The sequence below is a fragment of the Hemicordylus capensis genome, chromosome 2, assembly GCF_027244095.1.
Source record: "Hemicordylus capensis ecotype Gifberg chromosome 2, rHemCap1.1.pri, whole genome shotgun sequence".
NCBI classification, from domain to species: domain Eukaryota; kingdom Metazoa; phylum Chordata; class Lepidosauria; order Squamata; family Cordylidae; genus Hemicordylus; species Hemicordylus capensis.
Window position 1 is genome coordinate 47,515,295 of NC_069658.1, and position 19,960 is coordinate 47,535,254.

A 19,960-nucleotide genomic window follows, 5' to 3' on the forward strand; every position below is an offset into this window, starting at 1 on the left:
TCACAATTATTATTAAATAACCCTAAAATTTACTGTGTGCTGCAGAGTTTTGGAAGGCAGGGTTGCAAAATGCATTGCAAATTGCAATGCAAAACTAAACTTGTGTTTGCACTATGTGAGTGCAGCTTGTTTAGGCCATAAGGAACAATGGGGAAACTTGAGACACCCCATTGTTCCCCATGGGTAGTTCCTAGGGACACCAAAGTGGGTTGTGTGGTTGGGCATGATGGGTCAGACAGGTTGTTTCAACAGAACATTTCAGACATCTGCATTTCATTTCAAGCTTGAAACAGAACGTGAAATCTGTTTCATGCACATCCCTATCCCTAGTTATATTGGTTCTAAAGCTTCTCTTGAATTTTTGTTCTACTAGCTTCCATTGGGATATTGTGAATAAATGGATTGATGCCACTGAAGAAGCCCTGAATAGGTCGGAACACATTTGGCAATTTAGTACTGCTGGCAATCAAGTACCATGATGATGTAGAAACCACAGAATCATGATAATAATGTTCTGTGGCAATGAATACCGTTTTTACTTGCAGGACTTTTATTTATTCATTTGCACTAGCCTCTGTAGAACATATCAGGAGGTTATGTTTGAATATTAATGTTTGTGTGTTTTATAATATTTCCTGAGATAAATATTTCTGAGATATTTATCCATTTTTGAGAATAGAGTTTGTTGTGGGGTTTTTAGCCATATTAGTATTAATTTGTATTTGTATTGTTGCATTTGAATGAATTATTGTCTGTTTTTAGGGTTATTTAATAATAATTGTTATTATCAATACAAATTTGTAATTATCTCAGTCTGGGTTCTTTTGGATTCTATTTTGATTGTGAGTGAACCTAGACACAGGTCTTCTTTTATTCCATTGGTTAGAATCTCCAGTATTAACAACTCTACATACCTCTTGTATAGCTAAGGAACAGTCATGTTGGCACAAGAGAGTCTTGCCTGGAAGCCCAGGCAACAGAGCAGTTCTTAGGGTTTCCTCCCACCATTCTTCCATCTTGTGGCAAAATCAGATACACAGAAACAGAACATAGCTGATACAACTTCCTCAAGCCTATTGGCAATAATAATAATCTCAACAGTGTGGTTTGTAGCCAAAACAGGGGCGTAACTATAATAGGGCAAGAGGAGGCAGTTGTCTGGGGGCCCACTGCCTTGGCCCCCCCTGGCAAGTCACATGACTGACTCCCCCAGCTGCGTACCCGGGCTTCCTTCAGTTGTATTCATCCTCCGAAATTGATGTGAGTGTTAAGACCTGGAGCTACCAGAACAGCATGTCTTTCTCTAGTACCATTAAATGACTTGCATTGTCCACAATTTACAAAACCTTAAAAAAAATAATTTAGGATGATGTTCTATTGTGGCACATGGTGGAATATCTCCCTGATACGAGTAGCAGCTCATCCTAATGAGCCATGAGGGCGTCAAATGAGGCACTCCGGTTCCTGGCAACCCTGGTTACACCTCTCTCTCCTGCCCCACCTCGACATTAACGAGTGATGCTTACAAGCTTGCCATTTGTCTGTCAGAACTGTGCAGGCTGGTCAGTCTTCACAGCTCTGACAAATGGCCAGCCTGCATTCAGCTTGTCTCTCATTAATGCTGGAGCAGGTCAGGTCAGGAGAGAGAGATGCAACCAGGGCTGCCGGGAACCAGAGGCAGCTGCTCCTTATTTGATGCTTTCCCTGCTTGTTTGTTAGGATAAGCTGCTACTGAAAGGTACACCACTAGCATATTGGATGGCTTCATTGCAGTTTTGAAACTAGCACACTCAGCCAACGGTATGCAAGATCCACTGATGGTATTACCCCTGTTCTGGTGTGTTGACAGCCAAAGGCTTTTTTGTGATAATATAAGTTCCACACCATCTAGTAAGGTTTCTTGACTAGTTTTGACATTACAGCTATGACATTCGGTCTTCTCCAGGGTGGGCATGAGAGACATATTGATGTGGCTAATGCCTTTGCTACTTTCATTGTAAATTCACAATGAATGCATAAAGAAATGATGTGTATTATAACCATGTATGAGGCCATCCCTAAGATGGACAGGAAAAAGTCTTCTCTCCTTTCCTTGTGTGAAGGAATGACTCCTTCCCTTGTTGTTTTGCAAATTATTTTCTTTGTGTGGGTTTGTTCTATGTTCCCTCTGGTTCTGGGTTTGTTCTATGTTCCCTCTGGTTCTGTAAAGCTCTGCAGGGGTCAAAAGGTTACAGGCTCTGATTAACAGCTAAGTCTGAGGTAAAAAGTTGTGTTGCTTCTGGGTTTCAGTGGGAATGTATCTAAGTGGTCTGTTTGGTTGTCTCCAGGCAGAGAGACAGAAGAAGTTTCTGTTTGCCTGAGGTAGGAATCACCCTGATTGGTTTGTGTATACAGAATTGAATAAAAATTGAGAGTTGGAGAGGAGAAGCAGCAGACTGCTGTGTGAGTTGAGAGGCTGCAAGGTTGGAAGACTATCAGAGTAGGGTTGGGCTGCTGGGAAAGGCAGTTGTGGTGTTTTTGGGTTAATCCGTTCCTTGATCTAGGCCAGCTTTTGAATGGTGTGCCAGCCACAGATGCTCGCAGCCACTATGGGTGCACGCGGGGGGGGGGGAGGGAGGGGGATCCCAGGAATGCACCACACACTCACACGGTGCATTACTGGGACTCTAGGGGGTGGGGTGTAGAACGGTGGCACTTTCCTTCACCCGACCCCTAGACCTGCCAGGCAAGATGCAGCAAGGCACGGGAGTGCTCGAGTCCAGCCACCACTCAATCCACCTGCCCGATGAGGGGTACGTGATCGTCTGCAGGGAGAGCAGGTCAAACCTGCTCTCCCTACTTAACCTCTTTCGACTCTTCACACTGATCGTGTGTGGAGCCTTCTTGTCTTGGCAGGACAAGCAGACTTCCTGCTGGAGTGGGTTTCTATTTCCGGATGGATGCAGGAAAAGGGAACCTTCCTAACGTGAATCTTCTAGTGGGGAAAGCAAGTGGCCTGCCATAACTAGCAGAAGCTGACCATTTCTATTGCAAGGAGAAATGCTTGGGAGAAAGGTGTCCAGTTTTCCATTGACAACAGCAGGCTGAGGATCTGCAGTTAGGTGATCTGCTTAATTCCTGCTGCTCTCTCAGTGGGTTGGCATTATGTTGGATAAAGAGGTATGAGATGGTGTGACAGGGAGCACCCTCACCTTTTACCCAGTAGTTCCTTCACAGCAATGCCAGCACGAAGTTGGATTGGGCCCTTCTGAACCAGCTATCAATACATGTTCCTGGCTAATACTAGAAATCCCCCTCCCCTAATTCAAGCCTCATTCAAAAGTGTATGAGAAGGGAATTAAATGGGACACCTGCAGCCCTACGTTTTGAACCTCATAATGCTTGGTATACTCTGGGTTATTGGCATTGATTGTGAAATAGATGTCACGCCCCAAATTTTGACCACTGGATGTCCCATGTACAGACTTTGCAAGTCACCAGGCTTGTCTTGAACACCCTTGGACATTATTAATTTATTTAGTATATTTGTATATCGCCCACTACTGAAGTCTCTAGGCTGTTTACAACATTAAAACAAACCAAGAAATTTTAAAATAATTTAAAACATATAAAAGTTCAAATTAAAATAGCTGAAAACCACTAAATATTTAGGCATGAATAGTTAATTCCAGCTCTCTAGCTAATATTGAAGCACCTCAACCAGTGGCGTAGCCAGCATTGACCAAGGACTGGACGGGTCGGGGGGACAAATGTCCCTGGGCTGCTGGGGTCTGGAGGCTGCCACAGCGCCCCCTATGCCCCTTCCTCAGGGCCACACCTCCTGCATCAGCATGCATCTGATGTCAGACACATGCTAATGCAGAGGGGCATGGCCCATGCATGCACAGGCAGCAGTGGGGAGCCAACAGCAACCGCCTATTTGTGGGCCACCATCAAGCCCCCTATGCCCCTGACCTCAGCCATTTGGGGGTATACTTTAAACATTTTCTTAACAAGCAAAAATATATTTTTTAATGTCATATTTACAGACTTTTATCATTCAGGGTGTCTTACATTGTGTGTATGCGCCATCAGGGACATAGCAAGGTTGGAGTGGAACCAGAGACAAGATTTTAAAATGCCCCCACCCTCACTGAAGCTCCACTCATGAAGTAAAGAAATCTTAAATGAGGCTGAATAGTGGTAACAAAAAGCAAGTTGTGGACAATGCAAGTCATTTAATGATACTAGAGAAAGACATGCTGTTCTGGTAGCTCCAGGTCTTAACACTCACATCAATTCTGGAGGATGAATACAACTGAAGGAAGCCCGGGTGGGTGCGCGGCTGGGAGAGTCAGTCATGTGACTTGCCTCTGGGGGGGGACCCCCAGGGCAGTGGGCCTCCAGACAACTGTTTCCCCTTGCCCTATTATAGTTATGCCCCTGTGCGCCATATTTTAGCTTTCTAGAACACACAGTATAGAATTTGACCACTTCTACAGGTGACTCAATCCCAAGGGTATGTGGGTATGGATTCTCCCTCTCCCCTTGCCAGATGAAGTATCCCCTCATCAAGAATGCACATCCAAGTTCACATACATGTTACATTTAAAATTCATGGCTCTAACAATGGCGTTGCTGCAGAAATAGAAATATTGGTTATTCTATTATATCTGCTATAAAATAACCAAAGAGTCTTCCATCACACAAATCCCAGAATCAAAATTTCTGACTAGTTTACTTTTATTGTACTTTACCTTTACTGCAGTTTAAGTAAAGGGAAAAGAATAAGAAGTCAAAATCAAGAACATTCTTGTGCGTTCTACAACTGGATTCACACATTTTGTATGGATTTATTAAGTGGCTGGAAATGTGTGCAGAAAACACAAGACAAAGACATATAGAGAAAAGACATTTCTGTTGTGTTAGAATTATTTCAGTGCATGTTTGGGGGGTTGGGAATCAAAGAATTCTTCCTTAAGCCACTGATGAAGTACTAAGAGACACAACAGTGTTGTGTGAGGCACTGTGATTCACAAAGAACAAGACTAGCTTCAGGCCCCTATCTAGTCTGGTCCCTGGCAGATTGAAGCACTGAAGAAGTACAGAATGCCTACTTTGCTCTCTCCCCAGGGTCCAGCTGTACTATCCTCCTGCCCTTGCAGTTGTGCTAATTTAATCTCTTCACACAACTGCAATATTCTGTCGCCATTTGCTGACACCCTTGGAAATCTGCACTATGGATGGATTCAAATGAGCAAGAGTTTTGTGTTAGGCATTTAAAAGCTTACTGTGTGGTGCTTATATCATGTGGAGAGGCAGTTTTCTGTAGCCTACCACTATACAGTAGTATACCCTGCATGACCACCTCTCCCCATCTGCTCAAAGATCAGGAGAAACAGAGGCTCAAAGATCAGGAGAAACAGAGGAGTGGTAATGCAGTGCTTAGGTTCAAGGTGAAATTGCTGCTTCTCTTCGACATAGAATAGACAAGAGGCCCATCACCTAAGGCTCTTCCGCTGACAGACTATACTTCTCATAATCCCCAGTCACAGTAAATTGGATTGATTTATTAAATTATAGCATGGGATAATGGGAGCTTTCGTCAAACAGCAGCTGGTTGGCAACCTCTGCTATAGGCACTACAGCAGGGATTCTCAAACTTGGAGTCTGGAGCCCTCAGGGGGTCCCAAACAACTTAAAAGGGAGTCCCACCCAAACACCTCAGGAGGGAGCTGTCAGGAGGCCAGGAGCCTTACCCAACATGTCCAAGGTCAGGGACCATGGGAAGCTGACAGAGACAAAAGGCAATAAATACTTCTCCCCTCTGTCGCTCACAAAGCCAAGGGCAGGCACAGCACTTCTTTGGCTGATGGGCCAGGCACGCGTTCTCTCTCAGAAGACACACGCTAGAGCTCATCTAGGGAGTGGCCAAAGATGGCATGTTGCTGTGCTATTCTTGGCTTGGTGAGCAGCAGAGGATCCAGGTGGTTTCCAGCTCCTGTCCGCCTCCCATGCCTCGGAGATGTCAGAGCAGCTCTTCACTTTACATTCTCGACAGTCTTTCTTCCTGAATGTTGGATTAATGCGCAAGCCGAGTATAAAGAAATAAGTGAGAAAGCCATGAGAATACTGACTCCCTTTGCTTGATTCCTTCTTGTGCAAAACAGAGTTTTCAGCAGTTGCTGCTATAACAAGTAAAATACCTGGTGAAAATATCTTGGAGCCTGAAATTAGATTGGCAGTCTCAAACATAAAACCCAGGTTTGAAAAACTAAGTAGGAGCAAGCAAGCTCATACTCTACCTCAGTGTTTCTCAAACTTTTTGGAGTCAAGGACCGCTAAATTCTTCGTGCAGAGTTTCAAGGACCGCTACATTCTTCATGCACAGTTTCCCAGACCAGCAGTTAGTAAAGGGGTTTCAAGTCTGTCTATCTATCTATCTGTCTATCTATCAGACTTCTATACTGCCCAAAACTTGCATCTCTGGGCAGTTTAGAATGAAAATAATATAAGCATTAAAATAATTAAATTTGGAATCTTTTGCAAATATGGAATATTAGGGGTTCTTAACCTTGGGTCCCTCAGTTAAACTCCCATAACCCCCAACAACAATGGCATTTGGCCATTATGGCTGGGGATTATGGGAGTAGAAGTCCACCAATGTCTGGGTACCCAAGGTTGAGAACCCCTGAATCTAAAAGCCTGGGTGAACAAATTTGTCTCCAGTATGTCTGGAGTGGAGGTGCTTGTGATTACTCAATGGAGAGGGGATGTTGGGCCATTAGAAAAATTCAAAAGCTACATGGGGCCAATGAAAACAACATACAAGCAAGCCCCACTGATGCAAGAGGGAAACAGTGTTCCCTCTCAAGGCGTCTCGACCACAACAGGCAGCTGGGTTTCAATCAACCAACCTTTGGCTGCAAACAATGAGCATGCAAGAACCAGCAGCCCTTCAAGTGGTGCCCACTGCCATACTTTTTCCTCCATGCCCCCATATGGCATACAGTTTGAAACTGTAAAGATAGGGAATAAGATAGCTGTAGGAAGATCTCAGCAGCACGTGGAGGCAAGGCACAAGAAGGGTCCCATGCCTCCGTGATACTCTTCCTCTTCCGTGCCATGTGCAAAATTGAGGAAGTGAGTGCCTTGATTTCAGTTGGGGGGGGGGGGTTGACTCCCAGTCAGGGACCGGCACTCAACCCTTCGGGGACCGGCAGTGGTCCAGGGACCGGTGGTTGAGAAACACTGCTCTACCTAATCAAATCCATGGCTGACATCCGACTGACAAAGAGTGTGTGCTCCTAACGTCAATGAAGCACTAGTCCCTGGACTGGTCTGCCGTGCTTCCAAAATGTGGGCACTCTTCTATTCTTGTGCAAGAACACAAATACTAGTTTGCCTGCATTCTGGGAGCACTCCAGGAACACTCTGCTAGACTGGAAGCATGTTGCTTCACCCTCAGCAACAAGTTTCTGGTCTACACATCATTAATCAAGATGTCAGCTAATAGCTTTAAACATGGGGAAGGGGTCTTGTAGCTTTATATATTATTTTAGTGGGGGGTCACAGTATCAAAAAATGTGAGAACCCCTGCACCACACAAACTTTTACTCAGCTACTGTATACCTCTGGGCAACTTGAATCTACCCTTTCTCAGAATTCATTGGAATTGAACTGGTTGCCCATGCCAAGGGGTAAGACCTAATATATCACCCAAGATGCTATTATATAGCAACTTATTTAAAGGTACAGTAGCCATATTTACACTCCATTTGTACATACAATATCTATAAGTAACAAGTTGTCTTTAAACATACAATGACAGCACAATCCTATGCATGCTTTCTCCCACTGTGTTTAATGAGACTTACATTCTATTAAGTATACAGTATTTAGGATTGCAGCTTTAGCCTATGAATGAATTGCTTGTCTACACTGATGAGAGAGAGAGAGGGGTGGGTGGGTTGGTAAGAATGCTTTTGTTGCTGGAAGAAAAGGGAAGGCCAAGCATCAGTACTAGGGGCAAAAGACTCAAAAGATGAAATCTTGATCCAGCTGAAGTTACTGTCTCCCATCCTGTCCCAAAGGTGATTGCAACCTATCAATGCAAACAAAGATGGAATAAGCATTAGAGATGAATAAATCATCCAGGAGAAGGCTGCCTGTAGTTTGTTGCCTGATGCATTGAGGTGGAAGTCAAGGTCAGCACCAGATGCCCTTGGCAAAGTGTCCTCTGGTGGGCCCCCACTTAGGTGAACCACCTGAGGTTGGACTGGTGGGGCTCGTATTGGCATTAGTGTTTTGGGGTCCCCCCCTGCTGCTATAGACAGCAGCAAAGTTTCTCTTCCACGGACCTTGTTTCCTCTCTCCACCTTCTTCTTCCATGTGCTGAGGGCTCCACCCCCTGTGCTGAGGACTGTGAAAGCAGGTGCGGAGGGAGGCAAGCGGTGGCCTGGGCTCAGCCCACCGCCACGCCCCCCAGCCCCACCCCCGTATCAGCGTCTGATGTCAGACACAGGGAGTGCCCCCTGCATCTGACGTCAGACATGGGGGGCATGGTTTAGCTCCCAAACGGGGCTGTGTGTGCAGCCCCGTTTGGGAGCAAAATCAGCCAGCACTGCATTTGCAGCAGGGCCAGAGTAGCTCTCCCTGCCTTTTAAAGGTCTGGGAACACAGCGCTGGCTGATCTAGCTCCCAAATGACTGATCTAGCTCCCAAACATGGTCAGGAGGGGATGATAGCCAGTGTACCCATTTTAATTTTTTTTAAGGGAAGCCCAAGTCTGGCATCAACAGTTGATCCTACCAGGATGCTAGGAGTCTGACAACTACCCAAGTGTGCCACGCAGTGGCTGCATTCCTTGTTGTGAACATGATTACAGCATATTCCAGCCATGGGCTCAGCTGGGACCAATTGCCATTTGGTTCATCCTCTTCCAGAATTTTCTACTGAAGTGACCATTTGACTTGGTCATTGCGTAACATTGATTCTGTAGCACAGTTTTAAGACTTAACTGTACACTGAAACTTTATTCAGTTTCTAAATTGTAACATAAGGCTTCTACTTGGCTTGCTGCCACAAGATCTCATTAAGTAGACAAGGAAGTGTTACTTAAGAAACAGAAGCCACTAGATTAAATCTAAAGGCCTGCAAGGCCTTACACCTGAGGCGCAAACTATGTGATATAAGTAAGATATTCTTGTCCCCCCACCAGCTGCTTTTCCTGCCATGAGGTTCCAGATGTGTGTCTGAGAGGGTAAACACATGTCTGGAACTCTGCTGGAAGAAAAAAGCTGCACAGAAAGTGTGCCCACAATAAAATGTCATGGAAAGGAAGAATGAAATTTCCTTTCCTTTTACCCTGCCTCTCTGCACATGCTACCTCAGTCTTCAGGGCTGCAGGGACAGGCAGGGATGCAGTCCTGGTACCTTTTTGTTTTGGAGGGGTGGGGTTACCCCAATTATAACAGAGCCAGCATGAGTAGTAAAAGCTGAGCTCATTAAAGAGTAGCTTGAGACAGTTGTTTACGATCCAAAAGCAAGTAAGCTTTATTGGGGAAGTTACATTCTTGGGTAGAAAGCCTGTGTACTTGAGTTTTCTCTCAAGTTTTCTGTTGAAGTGTCTGACCATATCGAATGTGCTTACTTAAGTTTGGGGACTGGGGACAGAGTGGGACTTCTGTTGGTGTACTGATCACCCCACTGCCCAACTGAGTCCCTAACTGAGCTGAGAGACTTGGTCTCGGGCTTGGTGTTGGAGTCCCCCAGACTTGTGGTGGTGGGTGATTTCAATGTTCACTTCGGGACCAATTTGTCTGGGATGACTCAGGAGTTCATAGCGGTCATGACAACTATGAGCCTATCCCAAGTGGTGTCGAGACCTATGCATGTTGCTGGTCACATGCTTGATCTGGTCTTTCACTCTGATTAGGGTCATGTTCCTTGGGTGGGGATTTCCTCATTGTCACGGATGGACCACCATCTGGTTAAGGTGGGACTCACAGTCATGCCCCACCTTTGCAGGGGTGAGGGGCCTATTAGGATGGTCCGCCCAAGAAGGCTATTGGATCCCATAGGATTCCAAGGAGCCTTGGAGGGATTCTGTTGATCCTGTTAATGCCCCGGTGGGGAACTGGAACAGCAAGTTCACCAAGGTAGTAGATATGATCGCTCCTAAGCTGCCTCTCCAACCCTCAAAATGTCAAAAAACATTAAATTTGAAAAAGAAAGAAATTGCACCTTTGGTATATGCAATAACTATGGGGGCTGAAGTGGCGAGGAAGCTGACTAGAGTACAAGTGGAGAAAGACTTGACTTGAATCTGACAGATTGCGACATAGAGCACATATGAAGATCTATGTTCAGGCAATATGGGCGGCAAGGAAGCCATTCTTTTTTGCCTGTATTGAATCCTCAAGCTCACATCCGGCAGAGTGTTCAGGGTTGTGAGAGGGCTAGTAAGTGCCCCTCCTCTCTTGAATCAGAATCTGGAACCATCTATTACCCACTGTATTTAACCAGTTATTTGTGGATAAAATCTCTCATAGTCTGGCTGAGTTGGATTCAGACCCCACAATTATGGCAGCGCCTGATGCAGAAGTGTCCAGCAACTCCTCTTATGTAGTTAGGCTGGATCAGTTCCAGTCTGTGATTCCCAAGGCTGTGGACAAGCTACCACCTGTTCTCTTGACCCTTGACCAACATGGCTTATACTATCTGGCATGGAGGTTGGTTATAGAAGGCCTGGTAGAAATTATAAATGCTTCTCTGAGGGAGGGCAGGATGCCTCCTTGCCTTAAGGAGGCAGTTATTAGACCTCTTTTCAAGAAGCCTGCATTGGACCCTTCAGAGTTAAGCAACTATAGGCCTGTCTCCAATTTCCCATGGTTGGGCAAGGAAACTGAGAGGGTGGTGGCCTCCCAGCTCCAGGCTGTCTTTGAGGAAACTGGTTATCTAGACCAATTTCAGACTGGCTTTTGGGCATGCTATGGGGTGGAGACTGCCTTGGTTGGCTTTATGGATGATCTCCAATTAGGAAATGATAGAGGGAGTGTGACTCTGTTGGTCCTTTTGGATCTCTCAGTGGCTTGCAATACTATCGACCATAGTATCCTTCTGGAGCATCTAAAGGTGTTGTGGGGTGGGAGGCCCTGCTTTGCAGTAGTTCTGCTTCTACCTCTCGGGCAGATTCCAGGTAGTGTCACTTGGAGACTGTTGCTCTTCAAAATCTGAACTCTTTTATGGTGTCCCTCAGGGCTCCAAATTGACTCCAATGTTGTTTAACATCTACATGAAACCAATGGGAGAGATCATCAGGAGATTTGATGCAGGGTGTTATCAGTATGCTGATGACACCCAAATCAATTTCTTCATTTCAGCATAACCTCCCTAAATGTCTGCCTGGAAGCAACGATGGGCTGGATGAGGGATAACAAACTGAGACTGAATCCAGATAAGACGGAGATACTTATTGTGTGGGGTTGGAACTTGGGAGATGATTTTGATCTGCCTGTTCTGGAAGGGATCACATTTCCCCAGAAGGAACAGGTACACAGCCTGGGGGTGCTTCTGCACCCATACCTCTCCAGGTTGAGGTGCTGTCCAGAGGTGCTTTCTATCAGCTTTGGCTGATACCCCAGCTGCGTCTGTTTCTTAAGATAAATGGCCTCAAAACAGTAGTACATCTGCCGTTAACCTCCAGACTTGACTACTGCAATGCACTCTATGTGGGGCTGACTTTGTACATAGTCCAGAAACTGCAGTTGGTCCAGAATGTGGCAGCCAGGTTGGTCTCTGGGTCACCTTTGAGATACCATATCCCTCCAGTATTGAGAGAGCTACACTGGCTGCCAATATATCAACAGACAAAATACAGGGTGCTGGTTATAACCCATAAGGCCCTAAACAGCGTAGGCCCTGGGGATTTAAGAGAATGTCTTATTTGCTATGAACCCCACCACCCACTGAGATCATCAGGAGAGATTCATCTGCAATTGCCTCATCTGGTGGCTACTCAGGGACGAACCTTCTCCATTGCTGCCCCGAAGCTCTGAAATGCATTCCCTGCCAAAATAAGAGCCTCCCCATCTCTGACAATGTTTTAAAAGGCAGCCAAGACACATTTGTTCACCCAGGCTTTTAATTAGATACTGTTTTGATAGTTTTTAACATTGTTTTAAATTTTAAATTATTGTGATTTTGGCCTTTGTATTGTGTTGTAATTTGTATTTTGTGAGCCGTCCAGAGATGTAAGTTTTGGGAGGGATATAAATATGCCAAATAAACAATACATAAATAATTCATAGTATAGAATGTGGTGGGGGAGAGGGAGAGAGAAGCCGAATGGTTAATAGGGTCTGCAGTGGACCAGAGAGCAAGAGGCAGTCTGGGAGCAAGAAGGGTGGAGCAATATTTATTTATTATTTATTTATTTATTTGATTTATATACCGCCCTTCCAAAATGGCTCAGGGCGGTTTACAATTAAAACAAACTTATAAAACAATGAAAAGCTAAAACAAAACAAAAACAATAACACAACAACTAACAATTTAAAAACATTTTAAAACAAAAAATTAAACATTGTCCCCAGACCCCAGCTCAAGAAGACACGTAGACTTAGTATGGAAGAAAAGGGCCACAACTTTGTTAACTATTACACAAGGCATGGCAGACTAGAACACCAGGTGATTAATCACCCTTAGAGAACAGTGCGGGCCAATAGAAGCAGGTCAGAACTCTGAAGTCCTACCCAGCACCCTACTGGGCGACACACCCTGGCTCGGGAATGGGCAGGTACACCCCACCCAATTCCTTCAAAGCCAACCCCCCCTTCTGTAAGAGAGGATCTAGATACTTCTAGGCATTCATCCACCCCGGACCGCACAGCCCAAAGGTTGGAGAAGTCCTGAAGCAGGGTTCATGGCAATCATTCTCCCCGTGCCGCACAGGCTACAAAGGAGCGATTAACCAATCACCCATTTTACATATCCAAGGGTGCTCACCAATGTTCTAACCCTCAAATTACCACCCCACCCGCACTGTTCCTGCCATTGTGGCCGACCTAACTCTAACTACACACCCAGGACACAGAACGGAGTAGGCGAAAAAAACCCCAACAGTGGCCAATGCGTTGGGAGCAAAAAATTCCTACTCGGCCCCTTCAGGCGACCAGTCGCTAGACCCGCTCTGTAACGGGGATGGGGGGAGGGGAGAGATCCTTCTCCTGTGACTGCCTGGCCCAACTGAAGAGACAATGGAGAATGGGGCGGAGATCGGTCGATCCTGGCCGAAACCCCGCCCCTTGACCAAAAGGGTCAAACGGAACCCTTCTTGGGCTTCGTGCAGGACAGGCTGGGACAAACTCCCTCCCCTCTGCACAAGGCCGGGGGGGGGGGTGTTAAGTAATTAAAAACCCTAAATCAAATTAAAAATTAAAAAAAAAAAATTTAAGCCCTGAAAGGCCAGGCCAAACAAATATGTTTTAAGGGCCCTTCTGAAGGCCAACAGAGAACTCAGATTACGGATTTCTGCAGGGAGTGCATTCCACAGCTCCGGAGCAGCCATAGAGAAGGCCCACCTCCGTGTCGCCACCAGACGAGCTGGTGGCAACTGGAGACGAACCTCCTCAGATGACCTTAATGTGCGGTGGGAATCGTGCAGAAGAAGGCGCTCTCTAAGGTAACTTGGACCTAAGCCGTTCAGGGCTTTAAAGGTAATCACCAGCACTTTGTATTTTGCCCGGAAACATATCAGCAGCCAGTGTAATTGTTTCAAAATAGGCGTAATATGGTCTCTCCGGGTTACCCCAGAGACCATTCTGGCTGCCGCATTCTGAACTAATTGAAGTTTCCGAACTACGTACAAAGGCAGCCCCACGTAAAGCGCATTGCAATAGACCCTGAGGATATCAGTCTACCAATCAGAGAAAGCCAGATCCCAGAGAGAGACAACAAGAATGAAATAAAGAGGAAGACCCTTCCTCTCTGTCACTACTCCTAATGCCCCTAGTTGTGACTAGGAGTTGGTGCTCCTGGAGTTCCATCTCAAATTGTGTTCCCTCAGCAGGGATACAAAACCCTTTGCTTTCTACACGGAAATAATATACTGCTCATGCTATTCTAACAGTCTGTTACATAACTGAATGTTGGACTACAATTGGTTTTATTCCCATTCTTCTCATGTTACAAGGAGGGGACATTGACACAACCCACCGGGCCGGGGGGCAAAGGGAAGGGGAAGGCTTCCCCAACCTTGCCTTCAGATGATCCTTCATTGCTCCACACTCCCACATGATCAGCCCCGCACCTCCATGAAACCCACAATGCAGCACGTATTGCACTGAGGGATTCCTCCAAGAGACAGGCTCTCTAGGCTCCCATCTCTGAATGCAGCTGGGCTGGAAGCATCCCATGCTTGCATGCGAGCAGGTATTCAGGTATAAGAGAGCACTCGCTCCCTTAACCTTGGCTAATAGCCGGGCTTAAAAGCCAGGCTATGCGGTGCAGGCCCGCCGGGATTGGGATTGATCCTGGCAGTTCTCATGCACAGCCTAACCTGGGCTGGGTGTCCCTAGCCCGAGTTAGGCTGCACATGAGAACAGCCTCGGAGTATTCTCCACCCTTTGTGGTTGACAATCCAGATTGCCCTTCAGGGTTAATAACCATAAGAGGTTGAACACTCCAGGATTAGGAAACTATCCTTGACTTCTTGTAACAGAACCTGCAAAATGACTGCATCTATCTAAGTGGGATCTCTGGCCAATGGGATGGGCGTGGCTATGGGGGCTGTCATGGAGAGTGCCTGCACTTCTGGTTTTGTGACCACATCACGGTCAGTGTCTCTGTTGAACCAAAAAGCATCCAGCTCGGGCAAATAAATTAAAACAGCACTGTTCATTGCCCCCACTCTGATGATTTCAAGGGCATGTTGGAGTTTTGTTCCCACCCTTTATCTCTGAAGCCTGCAAGGTGAGTCTCACAATCAGTGAGACTCGCCAGATGGGGTTAGGCAGAGAGAGCGGACTTAGCCTGCTCTCCCCACAGAAGAGCAAGCCGGCCGCCCACATGACTGCCGGCTCCGTCACAGAGCCGGCGGGGGCTGCAGGGATCGGGGGCCGCGCGGCCCCCAGAAGTTCCAGGATGCTCCCAAGCCCTAGAGGCTGCTTGCAGCCTCCCAGTCGGGGTCTACTCGTGTGTCGCTGCACTCTGCGGCAACACATGAGCAGAACGCCGAGGTTAATGGAGCACTCGCTCTGTTGACCTCAGCTAAGGGGAGGGGTAGTTTTGGCGGTTTGCTGCCAGGAGCCGCGCAGCTCTTGCGGCAACACACGATCTCCAAAAAGCGGGCTAGGCTCCCTTAGCCCACTTTTTGGCAGTCGTGAGAATTGCCTCATTGTGAAGGCTGATCTTTTGCTCAGGGGATACACACAGCAAGACATCCTTATCCCCTGAGTTTGGGGCTTTTTAGTTTAGAAAGAAAGTGACTAAGGGGAGACATGATTGAGGTTTATTAAAAAAAATATGAAGTGAAGAGAGACATTTTTCTTCCTTTTTCTTTTCATTTTTCTTTCACAGTATTAGAACCAGGGTCTTCCCAGGGAACTAATTGCCAGGAAATTTAGGACCAACAAAAGAAAGGACTTCACACAGCATGTAATTAATTTATGGAGTTTGTTGGCACAGGAGGTGGTAATGGTCACCAGCTTCGATAGTGGTTCATCTATTTTGAAGTCAAGAGTCTATGTGTAGGTAGTAGGTATATATGTTTTTTAAAATTCTGAGCCAAGGGAGTGTGTGCATGCATGTGAAAGTGTCTGTGGACTTGGGGAGTGTGTGATATTATTTGCATAGGACTGAGAGAAAGGGTATGCCCAGAATGTTTCGCTTTTCCCCATGTCCATAGGTTTCTTCTGCAGCAAGGACGTGTGTGGGGCCCCTGCATCTTCACTCCAACCTTGCTATGCCCCTGTTCCCAACCATTCTCCTCTCTGTCATTTCATGATGTTCAAAATCTCTATCAGTCTGAAGAGGTGAACCATTAGACATGAGAGCTTCTACAGAGTGGTAACTAAACAAGCAAAACCTACCATTCTATTGTCCTTTTTTCTTCATTTGTTCTTCAAAGAAATCATTGCATGCCACAGTCAATGCAGCAACCAGAACCACAAATTCATTAAAATCCACTTCATTGTCTCTGTTGCTATCAAGATCTTTCATTATCTTATCAACCAACTGGGGATCCTTCTGACACTAGGAAGGCAAAGAGAGAGAGAGAGAAAGATATCAAAATACATATTGACGCACAGTTTGATATTGGTTACAGAACCTTCTGAGACATTAAATTACATTAGTGGTTTCTTTTTATTTCCTTGAGGGTGTGTTATATATACTGCCTACAATCCTTAGGGAATTTGTTACATTACATGCACTGTGACATTTACCGCTGCCACAACAATGTCTGCAGCTTCTATTTGTCGCAACAAAAAGAGCACTCTGTTTTGCACAACATCAAGCTTATTGCTAATATTTCCTACAGTTTAATTCATCAAGAAGCTAAATGTTACTATGCTTTCCCCCCTAAGGCTGTCACTCAATTAAAGAAATCTTTGATTAATCATACAAGACACAGTCAATTGATTACATCCACATAAATTTACATATGAATAAAACCATACTTTTAAACAAAAAGGCATACTTTAAAAAAAATCATGCATACACATGTAACTGGCACCATCTTAGAAAGGATGTCTGTCATGTTGTGAGGAATGACAGTCAAAAAAATCTGCTGCCAATTAATTGGGGACATCTTTTTAGTTGATTGAAATTTTAAATTAAGTAATTTAATATAAAATGTAATATTATTTCTTGTTTACACAGTCAGACAGGTGTTATTGACTGGTTTGTTTTATCCAGACATCGAGTCCTTCCCAAGGACCTGGGATGGCTGAATTTTATTGTCAATTGTTATAGATATCGTCGCAGAATATAGGCTGTTCCCAGTAAAGCTGCTTTTTGTAATTGGCTGATGGTGATTTCTGTGGCCCCTATGGTGTTGAGGTACTCTTCAAGGTCTTTTGGAACTGCACCCAGGGTGCCAATTACCACTGGGATTATTTTGGTCTTTTTCTGCCACAGCCTTTCAATTTCAATTTGTAGATCTTTGTATTTGGTGATTTTTTCTATTTCTTTTTCTTCTATTCTGCTATACCCTGGTATTGCTATGTCGATTATTTTAACTTGTTTTTCTTTCTTCTCAACTACAGTTATATCTGGTGTATTGTGTGGCAGATGTTTGTCTGTTTGTAGTCGGAAGTCCCATAATATTTTTACATCTTCATTTTCTTCAACTTCCAATTTTTGGCTACAGGTAGCTTGTATTTTTTGCAGATGTTCCAGAGTATCATCCCTGCTACTTTGTCATGCCTTTGTTTGTAGTCAGTCTGTGCGATCTTTTTACAACAGCTGATTAGGTAGTCCACTGTTTCATCTGCTTCTTTACAAAGTCAGCACTTGCTGTTTGTTGTTGACTCATCTACTTTTGCTCTTATTGCATTTGTTCTTAGTGCCTGTTCTTGTGCAGCCAGTATTAAACCCTCTGTTTCTTTCTTCAAGTAACCATTCTTAAGCCATTGCCAGGTCTTGGTGATGTCTGATTTTCCACTTATATTGTGCAAATATTGACCATGCAGGGGCTTATTTTTCTGCTCGGTTCTTGACTTGTTCTTTCTTGTAGGCCTGCTTTCTTCATTGGTGTTGAATAGTTTTGCGTTATTGACGATTTGAAGTGCATCTTCTTCACTGTCCTTTATATATTCTTCAAGGCCTCTTTTCTCTTCCTCTACTGTTTGATGGACTTGCAGCATTCCTCTTCCACCTGAGCTGCAAGGGAGGTATAGCCTATCTACATCACTGCGGGGGTGCAGAGCATGAATGTTGGTCATGATTTTCCTGGTCTTACGATCTAGCGTCTCTAGCTCTGCCTGGGTCCAGTCTATTATTCCTGCAGTGTATCTGATAACAGGTATAGCCCAGGTGTTTATGGCTTGTATGGTGTTCCCGCCATTGAGTTTGGACTTGAGGATTTTTCTAACTCTCCTGATGTATTCACTTCCAATTTTTCTTTTAACTTCAGTGTGTGCGATGTTATCAGCCTGGAGAATGCCCAAGTATTTGTAAGGTTCTTTCTCTTCCAGGTTCTTGATCTTGCTTCCATTGGGCAGTTCTATTCCTTCTGTTTTATTTATTATTAATAATAATAATAATAATAATAAAGGTTGTTGAAGCCCTAGATGTTTTTCCCCATCTAGTTCTGTCACTTCTTTTTTATAAAGCTAAGCTGCTCCAACCTCTGGTTATCCCAGTTCACTATCTTATTTGTTTGGATGTCACTGCATCACATATTGCATTGCTGTAACCTTGTGAAACTAGCATTCCCTGTATGTATAATCTTCCGAATTATCCGAATGCTTTGAATGCATCTTAGATCATTCCAATAAACCAGATTCTACTGTATTTGTGAAATTAATTTGGGACATGTTCACACATGAGGCTTAAATAGCTTGTGCGTCTCTCTCGTGCTATGTATGATCATGATTCATATAGAAGCGGAAATAGAGGAGTATTTTTAATAAAAATATACTGTTCATTTTGCCCAGTGCAGGTTTTTCATTTACAGTGCAAACCTGACTGGCAAAAGCAGCTTTAATCTTCAAGAACAAAAAAAGCCTTAAGTATCAATACTAAGCTAGGAGCATTGGAAGCTCACACATGGATTTACCTTTAAACCAAGTATAATCTATACTTTTTGCCCAGCTGTAACACTCTGATGCAAATCTGTCTTGCACAGGCTGATTACTCCTGCAGAGTAAGCCACTACTGAGGCATTTTAATAAAACAGTACAAAGAGAATCTATTCCAAAAAACTGATGATGGTTTCCTTTTCCTGAGGTGCTGTAAAAGTTGTTGTTTTTTTTTATGCCAGAATTTCTGTATCTTATAATTTAGGGACAAAACAGAGGAGCACAAATCAACCAACACAGATAATGTGTCCTGAAGTCAGAACTCTGCTCAGCAATCCCTCTTCTCAGTGCAGAGAGGAAGCTATACTTACTGGATTTCCACTCAGCCTGTGAGCAAAATGCCATGAAGTTTCAGGCATGAAGAAACACTTAAAATATAAAAACCTTTCCACATCTGGCCAATGTCCATCTGCATATGCTTGGACCAACTTCTATAACAATGTAATAATGGCTGGCATGTTGCACAGTGGAACACGGGCAGTTTTGAACTTCCCATGCTGCTGTGGGGGTATTAAAGAACCCCACACACAGTGTTGTGCAAGAGCGCTCTTGCTCTAATACTTAAGCTTGTGCAATCACACTTCTACAGTGCTAATTACATTGGAAATAACGTAAATCACATCATGGAAATACAATCACACAAGTTTAAGTATTAGCACAAGAGCACTCCTATGCAATATGATGCAACACTAGGTCTTGGGGTTTTTGTCTTTTGGTTTTTTTTATGTGCCCACAGTGGTGCTGGCAGTTTAGAACTGCCAATTTTCCATTGCACAACCTGTCAGCCAATATAAATAACATATTTGCAAGTCTGTATCTCCTCTCCTCCTCTTTTCAAACCACTTTGTTTATATGGGCAGGAGATGCATTGTTAGAAAACTGAAATGGAGGAGCCCAAATATCCGTTCCTCCAAGGAGCAGCATAAGGAAACAGTACTATTTCTCCCATCTTTAGGGAGGTGTCAGTATTTCTGAGGCATCCTCTGGTCTTGTGGTAGCAAAGGTGAGAGCAAAGAGCAAACTGTGGGAAAGCAAAGCGCAAACTGTCACCCAGCTGGTGGGCCCCCCTCCCTCAAGGGCCCAGGAGTATTTGTCCCCCTCCCTTTATTCAATTATAGCAACACTTCTGTCTCAGATCTATTTGCATGCCTAGCAACCAACAGGCCACATACCAAGGA

The 19,960-nt window shown here is 44.7% G+C and overlaps 1 protein-coding gene across 8 annotated transcripts in view; it reads right to left on the reverse strand.

The window, feature by feature from the left end:
- Window positions 1-7,822: 7,822 nt before the first annotated feature.
- Window positions 7,823-19,960, reverse strand: part of S100Z (S100 calcium binding protein Z) — a 44,469-nt gene continuing 32,331 nt past the window's right edge. For all 8 annotated transcript variants that reach the window (XM_053288538.1, XM_053288536.1, XM_053288537.1 and 5 more), the window contains 2 exons: window positions 16,071-16,233; window positions 7,823-8,083 (listed from right to left, as the gene is read on the reverse strand). In XM_053288538.1, the coding sequence (XP_053144513.1) occupies window positions 16,075-16,233 (159 nt within the window). In that variant the 3' untranslated portion in view covers window positions 7,823-8,083; window positions 16,071-16,074. The remainder of the gene's footprint in view (window positions 8,084-16,070; window positions 16,234-19,960) is intronic.